This window comes from Dreissena polymorpha, chromosome 9 (assembly GCF_020536995.1).
Source record: "Dreissena polymorpha isolate Duluth1 chromosome 9, UMN_Dpol_1.0, whole genome shotgun sequence".
Taxonomy (NCBI): Eukaryota; Metazoa; Mollusca; class Bivalvia; order Myida; family Dreissenidae; genus Dreissena; species Dreissena polymorpha.
In genome coordinates, this window is record NC_068363.1 from 71568602 (window position 1) to 71590389 (window position 21788).

Here is a 21788-nt window from a genome sequence, read left to right on the forward strand (position 1 = left end):
TTGATTTTGAGCTACATAGTTTTATAATGAATTCCACTAGTAACTACGACTTCATTTAAATAAATACAAACGTTTTTGGAACATTTATTTTCATAAAAATACTAAAAGGTCATGAGTAATTCTTAAAAACATTTTTTCGTAAAATACATGTATATACAATCAATGTCCAGACACTAGTAAATAACATTATTATTTAGTTTAGTTTAAACCTATTTATTTAAGCTCGATTGCATCGAAAGCATTAGGCTTATATAAACGCTGTCGAGTCCGTTTCCTGGGCTTAGAACCAGTACTTGGTGTCTTTGGGGAGATCTAAAGAACGCTCCCACGGTGGGGATCGAACCCGTGACCTCCCGGTCGCTAGGCGGACACCATATCCATTACACCACGGCGACCTCATTATTATTTAATGTTTTTCAATACACAAACAAAAAACGTGACAGACAACTAGCATTACAAGTTTTGAAAACTATCTAGTACAATTTAATATCAAACGAAAATAAATATATTGCACATTTTCTAAAGTAAGTGTTTAAATCTACCATTAATAAATGTTAGTAAAACACCAACGATTGTTGTATAAACAACATTTTCATCGTGGCAAGTGACAACTGAGCATTATTACTAATGCTAGTGTAAATGTTTAGTGTCTGTGGTTGTGTACCATTAGTAGTAGCTCCGTTTAAGTTCAAAGTTATCTGAGTAGCTCAGTTTAAGTCCATAGTTATCTGAGTAGCTCCGTTTTAGTTCATAGTTATATTAGTAGCTTCGTTTTGGTTCATAGTTATATAAGGAGCTCCGTTTTAGTTCAATGTTATCTGAGTAGCTCCACTTTGGTCCATTGTTATCTGTGTAGCTCCGTTTTCGTCCATTATTATCTGGGCAGCTTTGTTTTTGTCCATATTTATCTGAGTACCTCCCTTTTAGCCCATAGTAATCTGAAAAGCTCCGTTTCAGTCCATAGTTATCTGGGTAGTTCCGTTTTAGTTCATAGTTATATCAGTAGCTCCGTTTTGGTCCACTGTTATCTAAATAGCTCCCTTTCAGCCAATACTTATCCATAGATATCTGAGTAGCTCTCTTTAGTCGATAGCTATCTGACTAGCTCTCTTTTAGTACATAGTTATCTTAGTAGCTCCGTTTTAGTCCTTAGTTATCCGAGTAGCTCCGATTTAGTCCATAGTTATCTGAGTAGCTCCAGTTTAGTCCATAATTATCTGAGTAGCTCCCGTTTAGTCAATAGTTATCTGAGTAGCTCCCTTTTAGTCCATAGTTATCTGAGTAGTTCCGTTATGGTCCATAGTTATCTGAGAAGCTCCTTTTTTTCTATCCTTATCGTAAGTCTTACATGATCAGCACTGTTATTTGTCCAGGCCGATCACACAGGTGAATCAATATACGTTTGTAACTAAAACCGTCTTTTAAAATTTATGGTCAAATGTCAGTCAATACCACTCGACCGCCTCATTAACGCTACTTACTTGACGGCTGCGCAGTGAACACCTTTATATTGTTCTTGTACAGCGCCACGTACAGTTTGTTGGTTTTCCAGTCGTAGTATATCGCCTGCGGCTCCTCGATTCCTTCCGCAGACGACAGGAGGGCGCTGATGCGCTCCAAATTCTTGGAAACGAGGTGGATGTAATTCTGGCTATAAGAGCACACCAGCAGCCCGCCGTCACTCGTGGAGCATAGCCCTTCTGGTTCCGCCAATTCCGGGTCGCTGTAGGACTCGAATGTGTCGCCTGTAACGGAGAGTTTTGTAATCGTGTGTTTCATGGTGTCGGAGACGAAGATATAGTCCTCGTTACTTGAGCTGCACACGTAATGCGGACGCAGAAACATCACATTGCCTTCACGAAATGTAAACGATTTCAACACAACGCCTTGTAGGTCCAGAATTTCTACTTTTTCTGGGTCCACGTACGATACCACGAGGCTGTTGTGCTTAAACAAGAAGTCAATTCCCCGACAATCGCCGTCGACTTTCAAGAACATGGCCCTGTATTTGGAAATAATCTGTATCTCTTTCCTTAACTGAAGGGTGACGGCGAGTTCGTCGTTGGGGAGGGCTGTAATGTCCCAAGGGGCCGCCGGTAACTGGTGGTATTCCACTATTGTGTTCGTGTTCACGTCCAGTATTTTCACTGCGCTGTTGTTGCAGTCGGCGAGGGCTAGCGTGCAGTGGGATGCCAGTACACATCCGGTAACTCGGCAGCTGTTTTTGTCCAGACCGGAAGTGACGTTCAGCTCGTCTATTAAGACGAACCTGGCCTTTGCCATGTCTGTCGTGGAGGTAAACTTCCGCAGGGACTTGAAATGTCGGGAGTTTCGAGATCCCTTTAATCTGGAAATTAAAAAATGCAAAGAATGGCACCATAGTGTTAACAAAGTATTACCTCTGATAAACATAGAGTGGCGCGTACACTCGCATACAGTACGTTACTTATAGTGTAGATTTTGTTACGCTTCACGAGTATTTGCTCATAAAGTACAGGAATGTATCAATGATTACTCTGATTGTATATTTTATTACGTATATTTATTTCAAATGACTTGTTATTACAGCTACAACACAAAAGTTTAATGTTGCTAATGTGCCTTTCATCATTTTCTCTCCATAAAAGCTTTATACCATCATGGAGTATATAACTTACCGGTATGTACAGTTATCAACTTCTCTGTGAACAATATTGTATGCATTTGTTACAACTTAAACAACGCAATACATGGCACACAAATACAAGTACACATTTCCAGGAAATGGCATGCCTCGCTCACCTGTCTATTTCCTTATTTAGGCCGCTGTTTATTTTCATGACTTCCGCTAACTCTTGAGTCTTTCTGTAATTCTCAGCTATCAGAGTCTCGTGCTCGACCAGGAACCTGCGGACGTGGAACACACTTCTTCAATGTGAGGCATGTCGGAGTGGTTTAGGATAGGGGAGGGGGCGCTACATACACGTGTGCGTAAAGAAAGGGTCCACTAGGATCAGCCTCTGCGGGATGACATTGTTACATCTTTTGAGCCTAGTGCTGAGAAAACTTTACAAATGAATGTCGCCCCAGATTAGCATGTTAAAGGGGCCTTTTCACAGATTTTGGCATTTTTAAACTTATTCATTATATGCTTTATATCGATAAAAGTAAGCATTGGATCGTAACAGCTCCAGTAAAAAATCAAGAATAAAATTTAAAAAAGGAAAAGAACATTGCCCGGTCCAGGTTTCGAACCAGTGACCCCTGGAGTCCTGCCAGAGTCCTGAAGTAAAAACGCCTTAGCCTACTGAGCTATTCCGCCGAGTACACATTCTTGACCTATTTTATACCTTATATAAGCAATCTTCGTAGTTTCACAAAATTTAACGACAAAAACAGAACTCTCCAAATTATTCAATCGTTTCGCGTTGCAACGCTTTATAATTTTTAGGTTTTAAAATCGTCAAAAGATGCATATAATGGCTATATTAGACCATGGTAAATGTTCAGTATTACTGTTTCCTCACAAATATCATAACTAAAACGAAAATTTGCGAATCTGAAACAACTTTTTTCAATTTTGTCAATTTACCAAAGCGTGAAAAGATCCCTTTAAGCCCGCACGGGTTAATCAGGGACGGTATTCTCACTTTTTGGAATGTTAAAAGGAAGTTTCTTCTAAACGAAAATCAGTCTAGGCGGATAGCGTTATCGCTGATTAGCTTGTGAGGAAGGGACTGCACATGCTAATCTGGGACGACACGTGTATAACGTTAGGTTATCCAAAGATATACATGTATATTAACAATATAAGTAATTGTGAATTTAATTAAAAGAATCTTCAGAGCCGTTATTCAATATACATTTGTAATATTTTAATATTTACAAAATATACCATTTGCTTTACGAAAGCTTATTATTACCAACGTCGTGCGGAAACATGCGCTATGCAATATGAGGTCAGCTACCCTGTCCGCTTAATAGACCAGGAAACCTTGCGTGACCTTTTAGCGGACAATATACCGGTAGCTCCTCACAAAACTGCGCGATTTCTGGTCTGGAGCTACCCTGTCCGCTTAATAGACCAGGAAATATTGCGTGACCTTTTAGGCTTTAGCGGACAATATACCGGTAGCTCCTCACAAAACTGCGCGATTTCTGGTCAGGAGCTACCCTGTCCGCTTAATAGACCAGGAAACATTGCGTGACCTTTTAGGCTTTAGCGGACACTATACCGGTAGCTCCTCACAAAACTGCGCGATTTATGGTCTGGAGCTACCCTGTCCGCTTAATAGACCAGGTAACATTGCGTGACCTTTAAGGCTTTAGCGGACAATATACCGGGAGCTCCTCACCAGAATGCGCGATTTCTGGCCTGGAGCTACCCTGTCCGCTTAATAGACCAGGAAACATTGCGTGACCTCTAAGGCTTTAGCGGACAATATACATGTACCAGGAGCTCCTCACCAGAATGCGCGATTTCTGGTCTGGAGCTACCCTGTCCGCATTCGTTATAAGAATCATTTAGCATGACGTGGCTCACATCGTACATGATGTTAGTACTACACGGTAATATCATTTGTTTTACCCACTTAAACATTACTTGTTTAAATTGGTGCGCACTATCTAAACGCAGTCTACAAGAGAACGCGCAGACTTCATTTCGAATGAGGAATGGAATAATTAAATTAGCGACTGGGGCAGGTGGTATTTACATGGTTACCATAACTACCAAATAGACACAAGTGTGTTCACGCTTTCAAAATAAACAAAAGGAACGTTGAATGTTGAAAACGGTTTTTCATGTAAACAAACTTTTAACAGTTCAATCATTTAAATACATAGCTAATGATTACCATAAACACAACTAGTTACAAACAACTTATTATTCTCTACAATGCTATGAATTATAGAATTAGCGGTACTGATTACGTATCAATAAACAATTATTAAGATTCAAAGTTGTATATAACATTAGTTAAATTATGACCCAGTTACACACAAATGAAACATGGAAATATCGTTCTTAAGTTGGTTTATTTAAATTGTAGTTTGCTATATAAACACTGCATCAAGTTCAGTAAATCCTCTAAGCTGTAACCCTGATTTTCTTGCTACTAAAACATATTATATTTATCTTGCATTAAGTGCCCACCTCGCCTTTATCTCTTCAAGGGCAGCCAGCGAGTCTTTGGCGTCCACTAACTCTTGGCAGACCTTCTCCAATGTTGTTTGAGCCAAGTCCAGAACGTCGATGTACCTGCAGAACACAGCGACACGTGTCGTTGGGTCTAATTTGATGGTTGTCTTATTTCAACGTTTGTCGAAAGGGCATTCATAACAGTTCGTATTTAAATGTGTCGTGTTCTGAGAAAACTGGGCATAATGCATGTGCGTAAAGTGTCATCTCAGATTAGCATGTGCAGTCCGCACAGGCTAATCAGGGACGACACTTTCCGCTTTTATGGCATTTTTCGTTTAAATGAAGTATCTTCTTAGCAAAAATCCAATTTAGGCGGAAAGTGTCGTCCCTGATTAGCCTGTTTGGACTGCCCAGGCTAATCTGGGACGAAACTTTACGCACATGCATTATGCCCAGTTTTCTCAGAACACGACACAAATAAATACACGTATATTCGAATATTTGTATATGGATTCGTTGACATTAGTCCATATACTTGGACTAATTGATGGCTTCTGAGCTTTACATTTTGTATAGAACATAATCAACACTACCTCGTTTTCTACCGTGCTCTTATATGCAAAAAAATATCTAAATAATGAGATACGAAAACACACAATCACAGCTAAAACATGTTTTTTATATGCAGACATTAAATCGCACGCAACAATGTATCACATGTGTGTGTTTATCACAACCTGAGTAATGCCTCCCTTTCCTCGTGCACGGAGACGCTGTGCTGACTGGAAAGAGCCCTGCGACGTGCCACGAGGTAATCTCGCACGAGCGCCGTGTCGCTGAGGATCCTGAAACACGGGTATACCAGTGTGTTACTGCTGCAACTGCGTAGAACGCGACTAAACGACGCCGTAACTAAGTTCAGTACGACTGTTCATAGTATTTACCTTCACCATTTGTGTTATATCAGATAATACACATTAAGAAGACAATTTAATTGCAAAACGAAAAGGTGAAATTGATTATTATGTACATAAGTCGCAAATACTGTAAACTTGCGTTATAGTTCATTGAAAAGTCATTGAAGTTAAATTAAACAATAGTCAATTAGTCTTACTGCAGATTTGTAAATGAAGTCCGCGAGTCCGCATACTCTACAGCCAGACTAATAGCGGATGATTGCCAGCAGTAAATACCATGCATAATTGTCATGAATTTCGCGGGGAAACGAAATACCTTAACATGCATCACTTGCGCGACTTTTGCGCGACTTCACAAATTCCCAACAAAACATTATTAAATAAGCCGTGCTCTGTGAAAAAGGGGTTTAATGCATGTGCGTAAAGTGTCGTCCCATATTAGCACGTGAAGTCCGCACAGGCTAATCAGGGACGACACTTTCCGCTTTTATGGTATTTCGTTTCAAGAAAGTTTCTTCATAGCAAAAAAAACTAGTTAAGGCGGAAGGTGAGGTAGGCTAATCTGGCACTTTACGCACATGCATTAAACCCCTTTTTCACAGAGCACAACCCCAAATATATTTTAAGAATGTAATATAACTGAACTATGACGAGCAACATTGATTTTGTAATTATTCACATCGCATAAAGACGTCCATAAATTCAAGTTCATCATGAGTGTCTTGTTCTAAGAAAACTGGGAATAATGCATGTGCGTAAAGTGTCGTCCCAGATTAGCCTGTGCAGTCCGCACAGGCTAATCAGGGACGACACTTTCCGTCTAAACAAGAATTTCGGTAAAAAGGGACTTCCTTTTAAAGAAAAATACCACAAAAGCGGAAAGTGTCGTCCCTGATTAGCCTGTGCGGACTGCACAGGCTAATCTGGGACGACACTTTACGCACATGCATTATGTCCAGTTTTCTCAGAACGTGACTAATGTAAACGTCCCGAAGGCGGAAACGCGCCCTCGACAATCAAGGTGCGTTTATCAAAATTGGCACGCACTGATAGCTTCATGATTGTAGAGTGTGATACCTGAAGTTCTTTTGCAATAAACGAGCTTGATTAACCCAAGTTTCCGGTAGTAGACGGAAGTCGTTCTAAATTAATATCAATTATCTCGAACAAACAAATTGCTCGAGTTGCTGATGTGTTGATGGAACGTAGAACCGTTAAGGGGTACTGCGTTCATGAAATTAGGGCGAGCATGTTGTTAGACGTTCCTGATTACTAACAAAGACGTTCGCATCAAACATGTTTTTGTTTCTTAATTGTATTCTGTCTTGTATAATGTTTATAGTTGTCAAGATACTTAAAGTTAACGATACGCGTGTGTTATATTTAACTACATGTACACTGATCTGCCAACGTAGGAAGCATCCTAACATACTAGAAAATAATGCACTTCAGCCGCTTTGCATTCAACTTCTTTGCTTGATTATACCCGCCGATTTTTTTTTCGGAGAGGATATGGTTTTGGTCCCGTCCGTTTGTCCGTCTGTGCGTCCGTCTTTCCGTCCGAAACTTTGTCCAGGGCATAACTCCAAATCTATTCAACGGATTTTAATACTTTAAACTTAGAATATAAAAAGATGGCAACTAGAAGTGCAGTGACAAAGAACCATAACTAAATCTACCTTAGTTTTTTAATTATCTCCCTTTATTTAATTTCAAAGTAAATTTTTGCCCGGAGCATAATTCTACTGAAGGGATTTATTTGAAACTAGAAATATAAACAGATGGTAACAAGGAGAAGTGCAGTGAACATGAACCATGCCTCTTTCGGTCGTAGTTTTTTTATTATCTCCCTTTATTTTATTTTATTTTAAATTTATTTTCTACTTATTTATAATTTTAAATGATATTTAATTTAATTTCATTTTAGTAAATATTTTATCTTTTCAATTTTTAATATCTCCCTTTATTTTATTTTAAAAGAATATTTTAATTTGAACACTGAAGTATTCACTGCAAAATGAATAGATGAGTTTAAGGAAAAATACAGTGATCAAGAACAGTACCTGTATATAGTCTTCTTTTTAATTACCTCCCTTTCTTTCATTTTTATATATTGTATTCTCTACATCATAACTCAAACACAAAATAACTGATTGATCATTGAAATATAAATATATGAGACAGGTGCCATATTTACAAATATTATTCTACTCTCTAAAACAAATGTTGCCATGCAAGCAAACACATTACGGCGGGGCCCGCTTAGTTATTATCGCAAATAATTTAGGCTGGATATTGTGTAGCATATCCACAACCATCCAACCTAACTTATATAATTATAAGGTGTATAGAATTACAATTTCAAGTTAATTACGCATCAATAACAAATAATAACCGACGATTAAATTATTCTTTATTTAAATTATTAACATTTTAAATTTTTAACATTTACATTTTATTAGGATTTTTTATGATTTTTTTTACTATTTTGCAAGGCAACCGACTTGGGAAATGTTATTCCTATGTATTTAAACAAACAAACACGATGTCATTAAATCGTCCATGCGCAGGCAATCAAAATGTTATTCAAGCTTTCAGCGATAATATTTATAAGTGATTTTTTTAATATGGCCGATTTATAACATTTCTAACATCAGAATAAACTATCACATGTTTTATCTACCGAACATATTGAAAATACAGGAACTGAAAGCTACATGTCTGCGGAGCTATCGAATGTCTTATCGCGGCTGGCGTGCATTCTTGCTAACATGGCGATGCTGATAGCCGGCTAAAGGAGATACACCTGTTTGAGAAACGATGCTAATGGGACGCGATTATCTACGCAAACTGATTCATCGCTGATTAACGACAGCAGATCGTATACAGCTAATATAAATGCCAGCGTGAATATCACAGGTCGGTTCTAATATTGCGATGAACACCATATTGAGTCCATCGTTACGAACTGAATATTTGCGAAACCTAAACATGAGACCCCATAGCAATCGCGATATTTAGATATACTATTTCTTAGTCTGTTTACACTCCCGCTGAACTACGTTACAATGAGAGGTGCGCCTGAACGACAACACGATACGGCGTCATAACTACAACGGTTACGGCGTCTTGACGTGTCACTTCTTTATATTGACATTTATAGGCATACACACGCGTTGACAAGGTAAAGTCTTTGTTTAAACTTACACGTAAAAAGGGATATGGCATTTATTTCCATTTAGTAATGTTTCTTAACTCGCTACCTAAGCTATCGAGGCATTTTCTAGCGTGAAATCATAATAAAAGAAAGAAGTTAAAGTTCAAAACATTGAAACTCCAATTAATTCGTTGTTTCAGGCTTGCAGTATCTGTCACGATGATTATTTTCAATGATTTGTATCAAGTTCACTCTTTTACAAACATGTGATGCCCATTAGTATACTATTATTGGTGATTTCAATCAGATTTTGCAAAATAGTTGTAGCATGTCAACTCCGTGTACATGTTACGGTATCTTCTCTTACGACTAAGGCACGTTACGGTGTCTTCATTACAGCGTTACAGCGCCTGCAGGAAGGCAAAATTACAAGCATGGAGATTTCCTTCCTCGATTCATGTTTTGCTTTCTCAGTCTCAACAAATAATTCCCTGGGATGAGATATGGTATCTTTTAAATATTTGGGTTTTTTATGATGTGGGCTTTTTATGGGTGAATTAATTTCACTTTTCCCAGTTATGTCGTTATAATTCACTGAATCAGATGTAATATCTTTACCGCAGATGTTAAATGTCCGCTTTTTATATTTGATACTTTGTCCCTGTCGCGTTTCAACGATAAATGCCACTTTTTGGGTCGGATGTTCTGATAAACAATGGTGTAAAGCCTGGCTGTGCGTTTCGGCAATCTTCCTTCAGTATGCACAGCAAAGATCCTTCAAGGCCATGCTCATCATCAGTCACATCAACGCCCTGGGACCCTCAACTGCGATGCGCCATATGTTTGACGACGACGAATGAACTGTTAAATGATATTGAACTTAATTATATATGTGTGACAGAGAATAATGTGATAATTTTCTGCATGTACTTTTATGTTTAAAATGTGCTTGTATTGTGCTAAATGTATGCATTACAAATTATGTAAATGTTTATAACATGCAAATATTATATTAAAATTATAATATTGTTATGTGACTGACCTATATTATTGAAATGTTTCTTCACTGTTATATGGTGCATGTTGTAAATTATGTAAATGTATATGTATAATATAAATAAAATAAAAGAATACAAAATATCATGGGTTTATTTTCTTTCATGCACAATTTGTAAAAAGTGCATTCCTTCAATTGAGTAAATTGAGTAAATCATTAACATAATTATTCAGTTATTAATTACCTCAATTACTGTAAATAATTTACAGGAATGTAGAAAATATTTCACACATCTTAAGTGAGGAATTCAATAACATATTAAGGTCATTTAAAACCAAGACTTCATTTGGGTAATATTTATTTGTATTTCTTTATGGCATTTTTATAATCAATCAGTAATACATTTTTTTTAAAGATTTGGTTCAATTATTTTTAGATAAAATAATAGTAAAAATATTTAAATAAAGACTGAATTAATCTTAGAATCGCAAATTCATTCATATTTGTTTATGTTTTGTTTTTAAATAAATCAGTACTACAATATTTTACAAGACTTTGAACATTTGTTAATAGCATTTAACTAAATTGAATGTCGAAAATATACCGTAACCTTAAAAATGTTGTAGTAAATGCACTGTAACACTCTCTGTAAGACGCCGTAACATTTTAATTCATCAAAATTTCTCTCGTTACACTTACATGCAGTTAATTTTGAGACAGATCTTGATAAGATTGATTCAATATTCTTTCTTGCTTACGTTTGTTTGCATTTTCTTCTGTTTAATGTCAGACTTTGAATTATATTCCAATTATTTTATGAGTTGTCTATACAGGTCTTTAAAACTTCCATTTTATCGATAATATAGCAATAAATTACATGGCAAGCTATGAAAGAGATGCACAGTATCCGTATTTAAATAAACATTGGCTTACACATACAAAAACTATTCAAACTTACCGTAATTTACCATTTATTTTAACAAAATCCCGTATCGTCAACAAACTGTGTAAAGAAACCGTAACCGTTGTAGTTATGAGGCCGTATCGCGTTGTCGTACAGACGCACCTCCCATTGTAACGTAGTTCAGCGGGAGTGGTTTATTTGCTTTAAAAGCAGAATGTTACATTAATGTGTATCCTGTTTAATTAAATAAAACGCGACGTCGCATGTGGATGTCTCTGCATAGACGTCAGCAAAAAGCACATTACGCCGCATACTTTTTGATATAAATACAAACGATCATCATAATCATGATCATCGTCATAATCATCAGCAGCAGCAGCATCAACATCGAATTCGTCGTTGTTGTCGTCTTCATAAACAACGCTGACTTGTCTCCTTATGTTTTATTTATAGATCTTACATGTTTATTCCGTATGAGCGCGAAAAGGCAAGGTTCCTCCACGTACATCTATACGCAACGGTTGATACTAGTTTACGCGTTGCGCGGCGCCGCAAAGACGTGTCAATATGTATAAAAGTTTGCTCACGTAGGCTTTATGCTGTGGCATAATTATGCGACTTTACATACGAACAAATTGTTAAAGTACTTTTTATTAGATATGTTTATGTACACTAAATGGAATGACATTTGCTTTTTGTAACTTCAGTGAACACTTTCAAATTTAAAAAGAGTACTCGATAAATAGAGGGATTTTCAACTCAGATTAATGAGGCGCGTGTGCATATCTTGCCGTCGCAAACTGCAAATGCACGATACCTTGATTCCCCAAAGTGATCTCCGTGTCGAGAGTTTCCGGAGGACGCCTGTTCGAGATTGCGTGGTTCCGGTGTTCGTCTAAGTGGCCCATCGCGCACCGCCACCAGTGTCACGTCACTCACAGACCGCGCCTCATGGCTTGAACTGCAACGAAAACGCATCATTCTGAACATAAAACGTTGAGAACAAGTCGACCGTGCGAAAAACTCTTAGCCGTCATCAATAGATGTTAAGCTTCGTTTTATTATTTTGACATCCGTGAATGTTTTATGATATGCAACATAAAGTTATCGTTTGCTATCAATATTTGGGACTATACTCACAAGCCCTTTTTTGTGAACTGTACTTTTACAGAACATTTCAAATTCAAGCTTAAAGATAACATGTTATGGTTTACTTTTCTCAGTATACTCTTTTTTCTGAAACAGTGGATTGTCGGGTAAATATGCGTCCGTTCCATAATACCAGATACCGGAATAGAGCCTATTAAAGTTGTAATGACAAGAAAACAATAATGGTTCAAAATTGTTGATTACCTTTTTATTTTGTATGTCTGGTCCTTGGACTCGCAGATTCTGCCCAGGACGTTAAACACTGTGAATGACAGTCAGAGAACCATTACTTAAATGTGATAAATTAAAACTCGCGAATTTCCGTTTGGTAAACGGAAATGGATAATATAGCATTTTAAAGTAAAAAAGTGTATCAATACAAACTAGAATTTGCTAGCATATAATATAACTGAAACCACGCAGGCAAACTATGCCACTTGACACTGTCTATAGTACCTCTAGCACCTGGGACCGAAAATCTTAGCAATTGTTCTAAGCAGATTATGAGAAACATCCGTAACCATGTTAGAACTCGACCATGGTGTCATTAGAAAAAAAATGTGCTGAGCATTTTATTTCGTGGTGATTGCACCAGCGAATTAAAGTGGCATTAAGCTTGTTCATAAACTTTCAATACATACAAATAAGGCAAACTGCATCCCCGCCTTTGTGGCCATGTTTAAAACATTTTGCGAACTCGGCCCTGATATTAGAACAAACGACATGCGACATTGTATGATGATTGCGCAAAACAGACGTCTACAGTGTTCATAAGCTTTACAATGTTCATAATTGTAATTTAATTTGTAAAGTTAGAATATCAATTCAATCTACATGTATTATAGGCAATTCTAAAAAATACAACACTGTGATAAGGTTACACCATTCTTATGAAGATCTGCTAAATTTCAGCTTCGTTTGTATATGAACAGCACGGATGCAGTGTATATATTGATGCACTTAACAAAAAGAAATAGAACAGTTAATTTCAAAATCTCAGTTCATTCTCTTTTTTTTGTCGCGTTATATATTTAAGTTTGGTTAGTGATAATCCGAATTTAATTGGACTAAATGACCTAATAATTTTTTACCACACGTGGCCCAGTTTTTGACTCGGCCGAACAATAATTTGAACAAATGTTATAACCAATTTTCATGACGATTGAACAATGCATGTTGAATGTCACCCCTTACGTGTTCACATGGTAGGCCTAAATGTAGAAGACGGAAGATGTACATAATTGATCAAAAAAGCTCACCATGAGCACGTTGTGCTCATGTGAACAAGTCTTTTTATCGGTTGTTCTGTATAACTCTTACATCGGTAACCATGCCGACGATTCCACCTGAATTTGAACACACGCAGAGTATAAATTTTACCGAATACCTTTATATGGTCGTCAGACTCAACGCAATCACAAAATTAAAGTTAAAGGCTTAAGCAGCAACAAAATAATGCATTTGCGACCGACATTTAATGTTAAATGAACGCTTTGATTTTAATGCTTGATGTTGTAAATTCCACTGCTTCTGTTTGGTCTACACACCCATCGTGGAAGGCGTATACAATAAATCAAGATAAGAAAGTATTTAATGGGAATTATACGACTCGTTTCATTAGCACAGACACAGTATGGCAGCATTAAACGAGCTCTAATGTGATTATTACATCCACTATACGTCACGTTAACCCGTTGGTTGTTTTATACGATGCGCTCGAAGAAAAGAAGGGTAGCACGCGGAGTATCCATACAAGCGTATCTGCTGATGGAAAATCAGCGGTCTTCCATGCATCCGTTACCGCGCTGCGCGTCCGCGTTCCGTGTCCGCGTTCCGTATACGGACACGGGGTATCTATTTTATGCATCCTCTTATTATTTTAGCCTTTCCGTGTAAAAAGCTCATTCCAAACGTGTTGGTACTTGAACTAAGATATCGTTATTAGAAGAGCACACATTTTTTATGATGACTGCTGCGGCAGTACTGCATGTTAGTAGAAGGAAACGCAGACATAGGTACTGGACACGTGCCATCATAAGAAAGCGTCAAACTTACGGCACATACTACCTTCTTGTTAGAGAATTAGAACTGAACGATGAAGAGTTCAGGACCTACGTCTTGGTTGACGTCTTTTTCTTTGTTTTCTTTCATATGTTGGTTGTATATTTCAGGTTGATCCCTTACTCAATTTATTATTTTTTCACTAATATCTATGCTTGAAAGTCGACCTTTCGTTCGCGGACGAAAAATGCGGACGCGGAACGCGGATACATGAAATAGCTCCAACAGATTTCAACCAGTTCGTTCGGACACACGGACGCGGAACTCGGACGCGGACACATGGAATACCGGCCGGTCTTCTTTTTCTTGCGACGGCGGGCATTTCTCGAGCATTTCTTTAGTTGTTGTTTTTTCTTGAATGATGAATCAACCCCAAACACATTTTTGGTTTGGTAACTTTTTGTTGCCTTTTTGTAAGATATATAATGTTGACTTTCAAACAAGAAACAAGAATTTAATAATTGTTCATGCTATTGTTATGGTGAAGGCGTTACATATGATTGAATGTGTGTTCAGCAAATTCCGACCCCTATTTAAGTATGGCTAATGGCTACATAAAAATACCAATATATCCGAGAATTGTATATACTGCGTGCAATTGATCAATAAAAATACCGGTGCAATTGATCAATAAAAATACCGGTATATACCGGAATATTGTCAGTTATACTGCCGCTTGCTAAACTAAAATACCGGTATATACCTGAGTACCGGTAATGCAAGTTATGCGGCCAATTGCTAGAGAAAAAACACGGTTAACACCAGAGTTCTGCAAGTTATGCGGCCAATCTCAAAAATATAAAAATTCCTGTATTAACCAGAGTATTGTAAGTTATGCGGCCGATTGCTAGACCAAAATACCGGAATATACCCGAAAATTAAGTAACGCGGTCGATTGCTAGACCAAAATACCGGTATAAACCTAAATAATGTAAGTTATGCGGCCGATTGCTAGATAAAATACCGGTATATACTCGAGTACCGGTATTGTAAGTCTGCTGTAAATGGCTTGGTCAGAATTCCGGTATATGCCAGAGAATTGAATGTAAAGCGACCAGTTGCTAGACCAAAATTACCGGTATACGGTACCTGAGTAATGTAAGTTATGCGGCCATTTGGTAAATCAACATACCAGTATATACCAGAGTATTGTTAGTTATAGTGTCAAATGCCAGATAAAAAAAAACACAGATATATAACCGATTATTGGAACATTTGCGGTCAATTGCTGTTTCAAAATATCTGTTTACACCCGAGTATTATAAATAATGCGGCCAATAGCTGGTTAAAAAACGTATACTGGAATATCCGAGCGTCGTTATTTATGCGGCCAATTTGCTTACAAATGACGAGCGTTGATTTGAAAGTGATGAACTGCGATTATTATGCGACGATATACATCACCAGATATCGAGATATGCATATTAAAAAAGAAGCGGACTAATTTCAAACGCTTAATACACTTACATCCGTAATACATATTAAGAAACAACTGAATTTAAAAGCAACACGTATATTCGTCATTAATTATGGCGTTAAATGAAAACTAAAATGAATGCGACGTACAACATCGAAATATGTGGGGAAAATACGAGGAAGTAATCGACAGAAATACGAGAAAGCTAATTCAGGAACACATGTTAAAAAGGTAGCGGACTTTGCATAACCAATGGGACATTTGCAGGACGACGGGTAATCGGTATAAAACGTATCCAATAGCAATCCGATCTTTGTTATCCAGCTCTACAACAAATTGATGTTTGAACAGTTGCACATGTCGCACTTCTAGTACATTATGATTGCCGCATCATGCGAAAACCGACCTTATGACATATGCGGCCAGCGTAGCTCCAGACCAGCCGGCGCATCGCTTCCTTGTCCGCTAATGAAACCACGAAACAGTGCATGACTTTATAGCAATCAGGGTAGCTACTGACCAGACTCGTCTTAATCTACGCTGACCGTACAACCTAAGAACCTTTATAATAGTTAATAAAAATATAAACATACTTACTCTCTTTTTCTCTCGTTATTTGCTTGTCCGTACTGTCCTCCTATTCAGAATACAATTTGCAATGCCAGTTGTAGTAATCAGCATTCCCCGTCAACGCACGTGGTTACATGCTAGTCAATTATGTATTATTAACTATCCACGAATTGTATCCAGTATCTGTGAACCAAAACATTTTGCGTTGTTCTATGTGGTGATATGTGTATATTCGTACAGTTTTCCAACAGCTTTTCGGTTGCGCTGTAAGTAAAATTATATATACAAGTTAGTAAAACAACGAGCAGTACGTGTGCCTAACAGTGTTTTTTTCTACATATATGCAAGTGAGGTCGTTTACATGTTAATATATGTATTAGATGATTTTGCATTTACAATGAGCGTTTGTATACTATAAATACAGGTTGCAGTCGTTGTAATATATTTGTATAAATTCGCGTTTGCACAGCAGTGACTTTTTCAAAGTAGGAGCTATAAAATATCGCTTGCAGTTGTTACTGATAATAGCGTTACAGTTTAAAATCGCAGTGGATGTGTATCGAGTGTATTACGTGTCTTGCGAAATGTATTTATGTTATTCTACATTCGGTTATTTACGACACAACTTTTTGAGTCTATGACTAAGAAAAATCATCAATAGTTTGACTTGCTGCATGTGTGAACTACCGGTAGCTAACAGGTCCTGCTGTATTCACTTTTTATTCCATGGCAGGTCGCAATAAAGTTGCATAGATGATGAGTTATCAGCTGGTTGTTAGACAACTTCAACATAAGCGTTATGTGTTAGACGTAATCTTCAAATAAAAATCGCACATCTGCAACGATTTAAGTTCCTTACACTGATGTTCGGTATGCAATTGCATTCAGTAAGATGCCTCACACGTGCATTAAATTACGTTATTTTATTTCCCAAATGAACGTACGTCACTCAATGTCACTTTAGCGATCTAAACACACCTGTTCATATAAGCAACACTGTCCTCTACAATCACGATACGGATGTCCAATCTCAAATGTCGTCCCGAAATATCTAGTAGGTCTCTAAAACAAGTACGTTCATTCAACGGGCACGACGTTATATATGCAGGCAAATAAATATCCAGCCCGCGTTCAAACCACACGTAGAATCATGACGTTTTACGTAATACTACGTGCAACGCTATCTCATTCACAGAGAATCTGATTGAGAAAAAAGCATTTGTACAGACTGAGGGTCCCCTGACGAGATCCGTCATGATTTGTTGATAAGCTACCTGCGTAAAACTGTACAGCGGATACTTTTAACGGTCGATGTCTGAATTAGTAAAAAATTATGAACATCATTTCACTGGGGCTGCTGGTACTGCTATTAGCCACTACTACAACTGCTATTGCTGCTGCTGCTACTACTGCTGCTGCTACTGCTACTACTACTACTACTACTGCTACTACTACTACTACTACTACTACTACTACTACTACTACTACTACTACTACTACTACTACTACTACTATTACTACTTCTACTACTGCTACTACTACTGCTACTGCTGCTGCTTCTGTTGCCGCTACTGCTGCTGCTACTAATACAACAGTACCACCACCACCACCAACACCACCACTACTTTGTCTAGTAGCTGAATATAATTTTTTACAATGGCATTACGTATAACTGCAATATAACACACATTATTTTCTCGGTCAGAAGCTTAAAATGCATATACGCAGTACCTACCAACCTACGGTAAACAGACTTTCAGCCTCTTGCCCTTATCACTGAAAACAGATGGAAAGATCAAGGAACCAAAAAATACCCCGAATATTTTTCCAGTTAAAACAAACTACCTTGTATAAACCGGCCTCTCGATTATCAGACATCATGTTGTAGCAGCATTTTATGAGTGTTACTCTTTACAAAAATATTTATAAGATACCTGTACATTTGGCGAACGCATAACATGACGGTCGATACAGATAGCCAGGTAGGTATAAATGGATTCTAGATTGAATAGAAGATACATAATTCGGACAAGCGACAAACATCAGACCCTGATCAGAGAGGGAAACCAGAAGTGAAGAGCGTTGAAGATGATGCCATATTAAACGAGGAACATTAACGCGAGTATGACTTAGTGTGTTAATTTAAGCAAAAACATATGGGCCGTTCTATGTGAAAAGGGGGTTAATGCAAGTGACGACACTTTCCGCCTAAACTGATTTTTGCTTTGAAGCTACTTTCTTGAAACGAAAAGAATCATAAAAGCGGAAAGTGTCGTCACTGATTAGCCTGTGCGGATTGCACCGGCTAATCTAGGTCGACACTTTACGAACATGCATTAACCCCCTTTTTCACAGAGCATGGTCCATTTGGGTTTTAATGATGGGCCAGGAATTTCATGGAAACAGTTTCGACGTGAATAGCACTGCATTACTATGATTACTAGTGGTATACATATGTCGCCGTGGAATTCTTAATTAACAATTATCAAACGCACAGACGATTGCTCAAAGCATTTATATATTTATTTGTTCTAGCCCGTTTCCTGGAAATAGTTGGCAAAGTTATTAGTATGAATAGAACAGAATAAATTAGAGATATTCTTGATGAAATGATTATCGCAAAGCAGAGCATTTTTTTCAGAGAATGTCATCAATTATGATAACAATTTGCCAGCCATTCTGTGTCGAATATCTACAAGAATTTAACGCAGCGATTGCTAATCTGTCTGCTATCGGGCACATAGATTTGTATTCGAATACGGGATACATCCTTGACACTAAACGAGAAAACAACAACACGCTGTTGCGAATACGTCAACATGCAATAACAACGTTAAAGTGACCTTTTCACAGATTTTGGCATGTATTGAAATGCTTTATACTGATAAATTTAAGCATTGGATCTAAAAAGCTCCAGTCAAAAAAACAAGAATAAAATTAAAGAAAGAAAAAAAAGTAACCCGCAACTGGGCTCGAACCACTGACCCCTGGAGTAAAAGTATTTCGCTTACACCACTCGGCCATTCGCGCTGATGCAATCAGCGATGTATTTTATACTTTATATTTAAGCAATCCTCGTAGTGTCACAAAATAAAACAACAATAATAGAACTCTCCAAATTATTCACTCGTTTCGCGTTGCAACGCTCTATAATTTTCAGGTTTTTAAATCGTCAACAGATGCATATAATAGATATTATAGAGCATGGTAAATGTTTAGCATTACTGTTTCCTCACAAATATCATAGCTACAACGAAAATTTGTGAATCTGAAACAACTTTTTTTAATGTTATCAATTTACCAAAAGGGTGGTTTCGACCACTCTCATATGCACAATCCTTACCCTTCTGCTGCTGTGTTGACCATAACCATCGATGAAAATACATTCTCTAAAGAGATACGGACATAATCAGTTGACATCAGAATCAAAGGAAACGCTTTCCGTTCGAGTGGCTTAAGAGTAAAATAGCTACACGTGAGCAAAGAGCATTTAACACACTTACACTTTAATTTGTATTAGAATTGATTTGTAAATATCGCATTGACCATTAAAGAAATAATTCAATGTTTCATATGGATATTCAGTTACAGTTATTCGTATACGCCGTATCTTGATTATTAAAAGCCTACCTGATCCTACAAACTTAGCTGATTTAAAAAAACCAATCAGTAATTTGTGTTTAACAATAATGATAACGATGGATGAAATAAAATTTCAGCAAATTAAAGCAAGCATTTGTTTTTAATTGGCCTAAATAGTTATAAAAGGAAATCCGACTATATGTGTCACAGATACTGATGCCCCAAAAACATGCTTTGCTTGAAAAACAGCCTTACACTTAGTTTACTTAAAACTTGATAAACTGTCATACGCTTCTGACGAAATCGATTGCAGCATACAATATTCACGTTGAGATCACATTCACATGAGGGTCCATTCAGCTGTACAAAATGTTCATCCTCCCATTTTAAAGGGATCTTTTCACGCTTTGATAAATTGACAAAATTGAAAAAAGTTGTTTCAGATTCGTAAGTTTTCGTTTTAGTTATGATATTTGTGAGGAAACAGTAATACTGAACATTAACCATGCTCTAATATAGCCATTATATGCATCTTTTGACGATTTTAAAACCTAAAAATTATAAAGCGTTGCAACGCGAAACGATTGAATAATTTGGAGAGTTCTGTTTTTGTCGTTAAATTTTGTGAAACTACGAAGATTGCTTATATAAGGTATAAAATACGTCAAGAATGTGTACTCGGCGGAATAGCTCAGTAGGCTAAAGCGTTTTTACTTCAGGACTCTGGCAGGACTCCAGGGGTCACTGGTTCGAAACCTGCTCCGGGCAATGTTCTTTTCCTTCTTTAATTTTTTTTCTTGATTTTTCACTGGAGCTTTTATGATCCAATGTTTGCATTTATCAATATAAAGCATTTAATAAATAAGTTAAAAAAATGCTAAAATCTGTGAAAAGGCCCCTTTAAGAGAAGATGCACATACTGTTTAAGGACATACGTAATATTAAACAATAAAAAACACTAAAAGCCATTATTCTACTTAAATGGTCCCTGTGAAAATGCACACATTTCCACTCATCTAAAAATTAAGGCCATTTATCGGGGAAGTTTGTGTGAAATCCACCCAGAAGTGTTGGAAGAATTCAGAACACACAAATTTATATACACATGTATTTTAAATATGTATGAACAAAAGGGCTACAGCTCTAGGTGGCTCACCTATGACTTCAGTGAATTGAACTATTCTGAGCCAATTTTGTGACGTTTCCGAAAAACAACTTGGCAGAGATGTCACTAGAACAAAAGTTCTGAGCAAGTTTCATGAAGTTTGGACCAAACAAGTGTAGCATCTCGAGTTTCAAAATTGTTTCACTGAAACTTAAATCTCCTCGTAACAATGTTTTTCAACAGACCGCTACCATTTTCCAACTGAGTAGAGAAAGAATTAAAACAAGTTACACCTAATTTTAATCACAGGGAAATGATTAGAAAAAAAACTTAGTAGAGGACAACCATGTTAAATTAAATGCCAAATTTAAAATCTCTTGGTCATGCGATTTCAGGGGGGATTTTTCACGCTTTTACAATAAACACAATTTACAATGGAAACAAGAATTATCCAGAAACATCCAGGATGTGGCAAATTTTAACCGTAGTGGCACAATTTGAAGAAACTTGGAAAATTTCTACAATACAATGTAAGTATGTTACTGGTCAAATACCATAGCCCTGTGCCTTGCAGTTTGAAACAAGCTTTTTTTACTATATACATCAACGGGAAACAAGTAATCCCCAAGGCAGAGCCTGTTTTGACCCCAGTGGCATGTTAAAAAAAAAACTTGGTAGAAAACCCCCAATAGGATTTTAACATGTCAAATACCAAACCTCTGTGCCTTGAGATCCAGAGAATTTTTTTAAAGTTTTAATTATATAGATATAAGGAAATAAGCTTGTTAGAGACAAACAAAGAATGTT

General features: G+C 37.1%; 1 protein-coding gene across 1 annotated transcript; it reads right to left on the reverse strand.

The window, feature by feature from the left end:
* Nucleotides 1–68: 68 nt before the first annotated feature.
* LOC127846411 (uncharacterized) lies at nucleotides 69–17470 on the reverse strand. Its single transcript, XM_052377637.1, has 8 exons — nucleotides 16982–17470; nucleotides 16322–16558; nucleotides 12451–12508; nucleotides 11915–12058; nucleotides 5860–5967; nucleotides 5135–5239; nucleotides 2782–2886; nucleotides 69–2347 (listed from the first exon to the last, which is right to left on the reverse strand). Coding segments are annotated over exons 2-8 (1395 nt in total). The 5' UTR covers nucleotides 16323–16558; nucleotides 16982–17470; the 3' UTR covers nucleotides 69–1473.
* Between the last annotated feature and the right edge of the window lie 4318 nt (nucleotides 17471–21788).

Coding starts and splice junctions, on each gene's coding strand:
- LOC127846411 (XM_052377637.1), bottom strand. Junction 12,059..12,450: donor CAGACATACAAAATAAAAAG/GTAATCAACAAT, acceptor TTTTCGTTGCAG/TTCAAGCCATGAGGCGCGGT. Junction 2,887..5,134: donor CTTGAAGAGATAAAGGCGAG/GTGGGCACTTAA, acceptor CCACGTCCGCAG/GTTCCTGGTCGAGCACGAGA.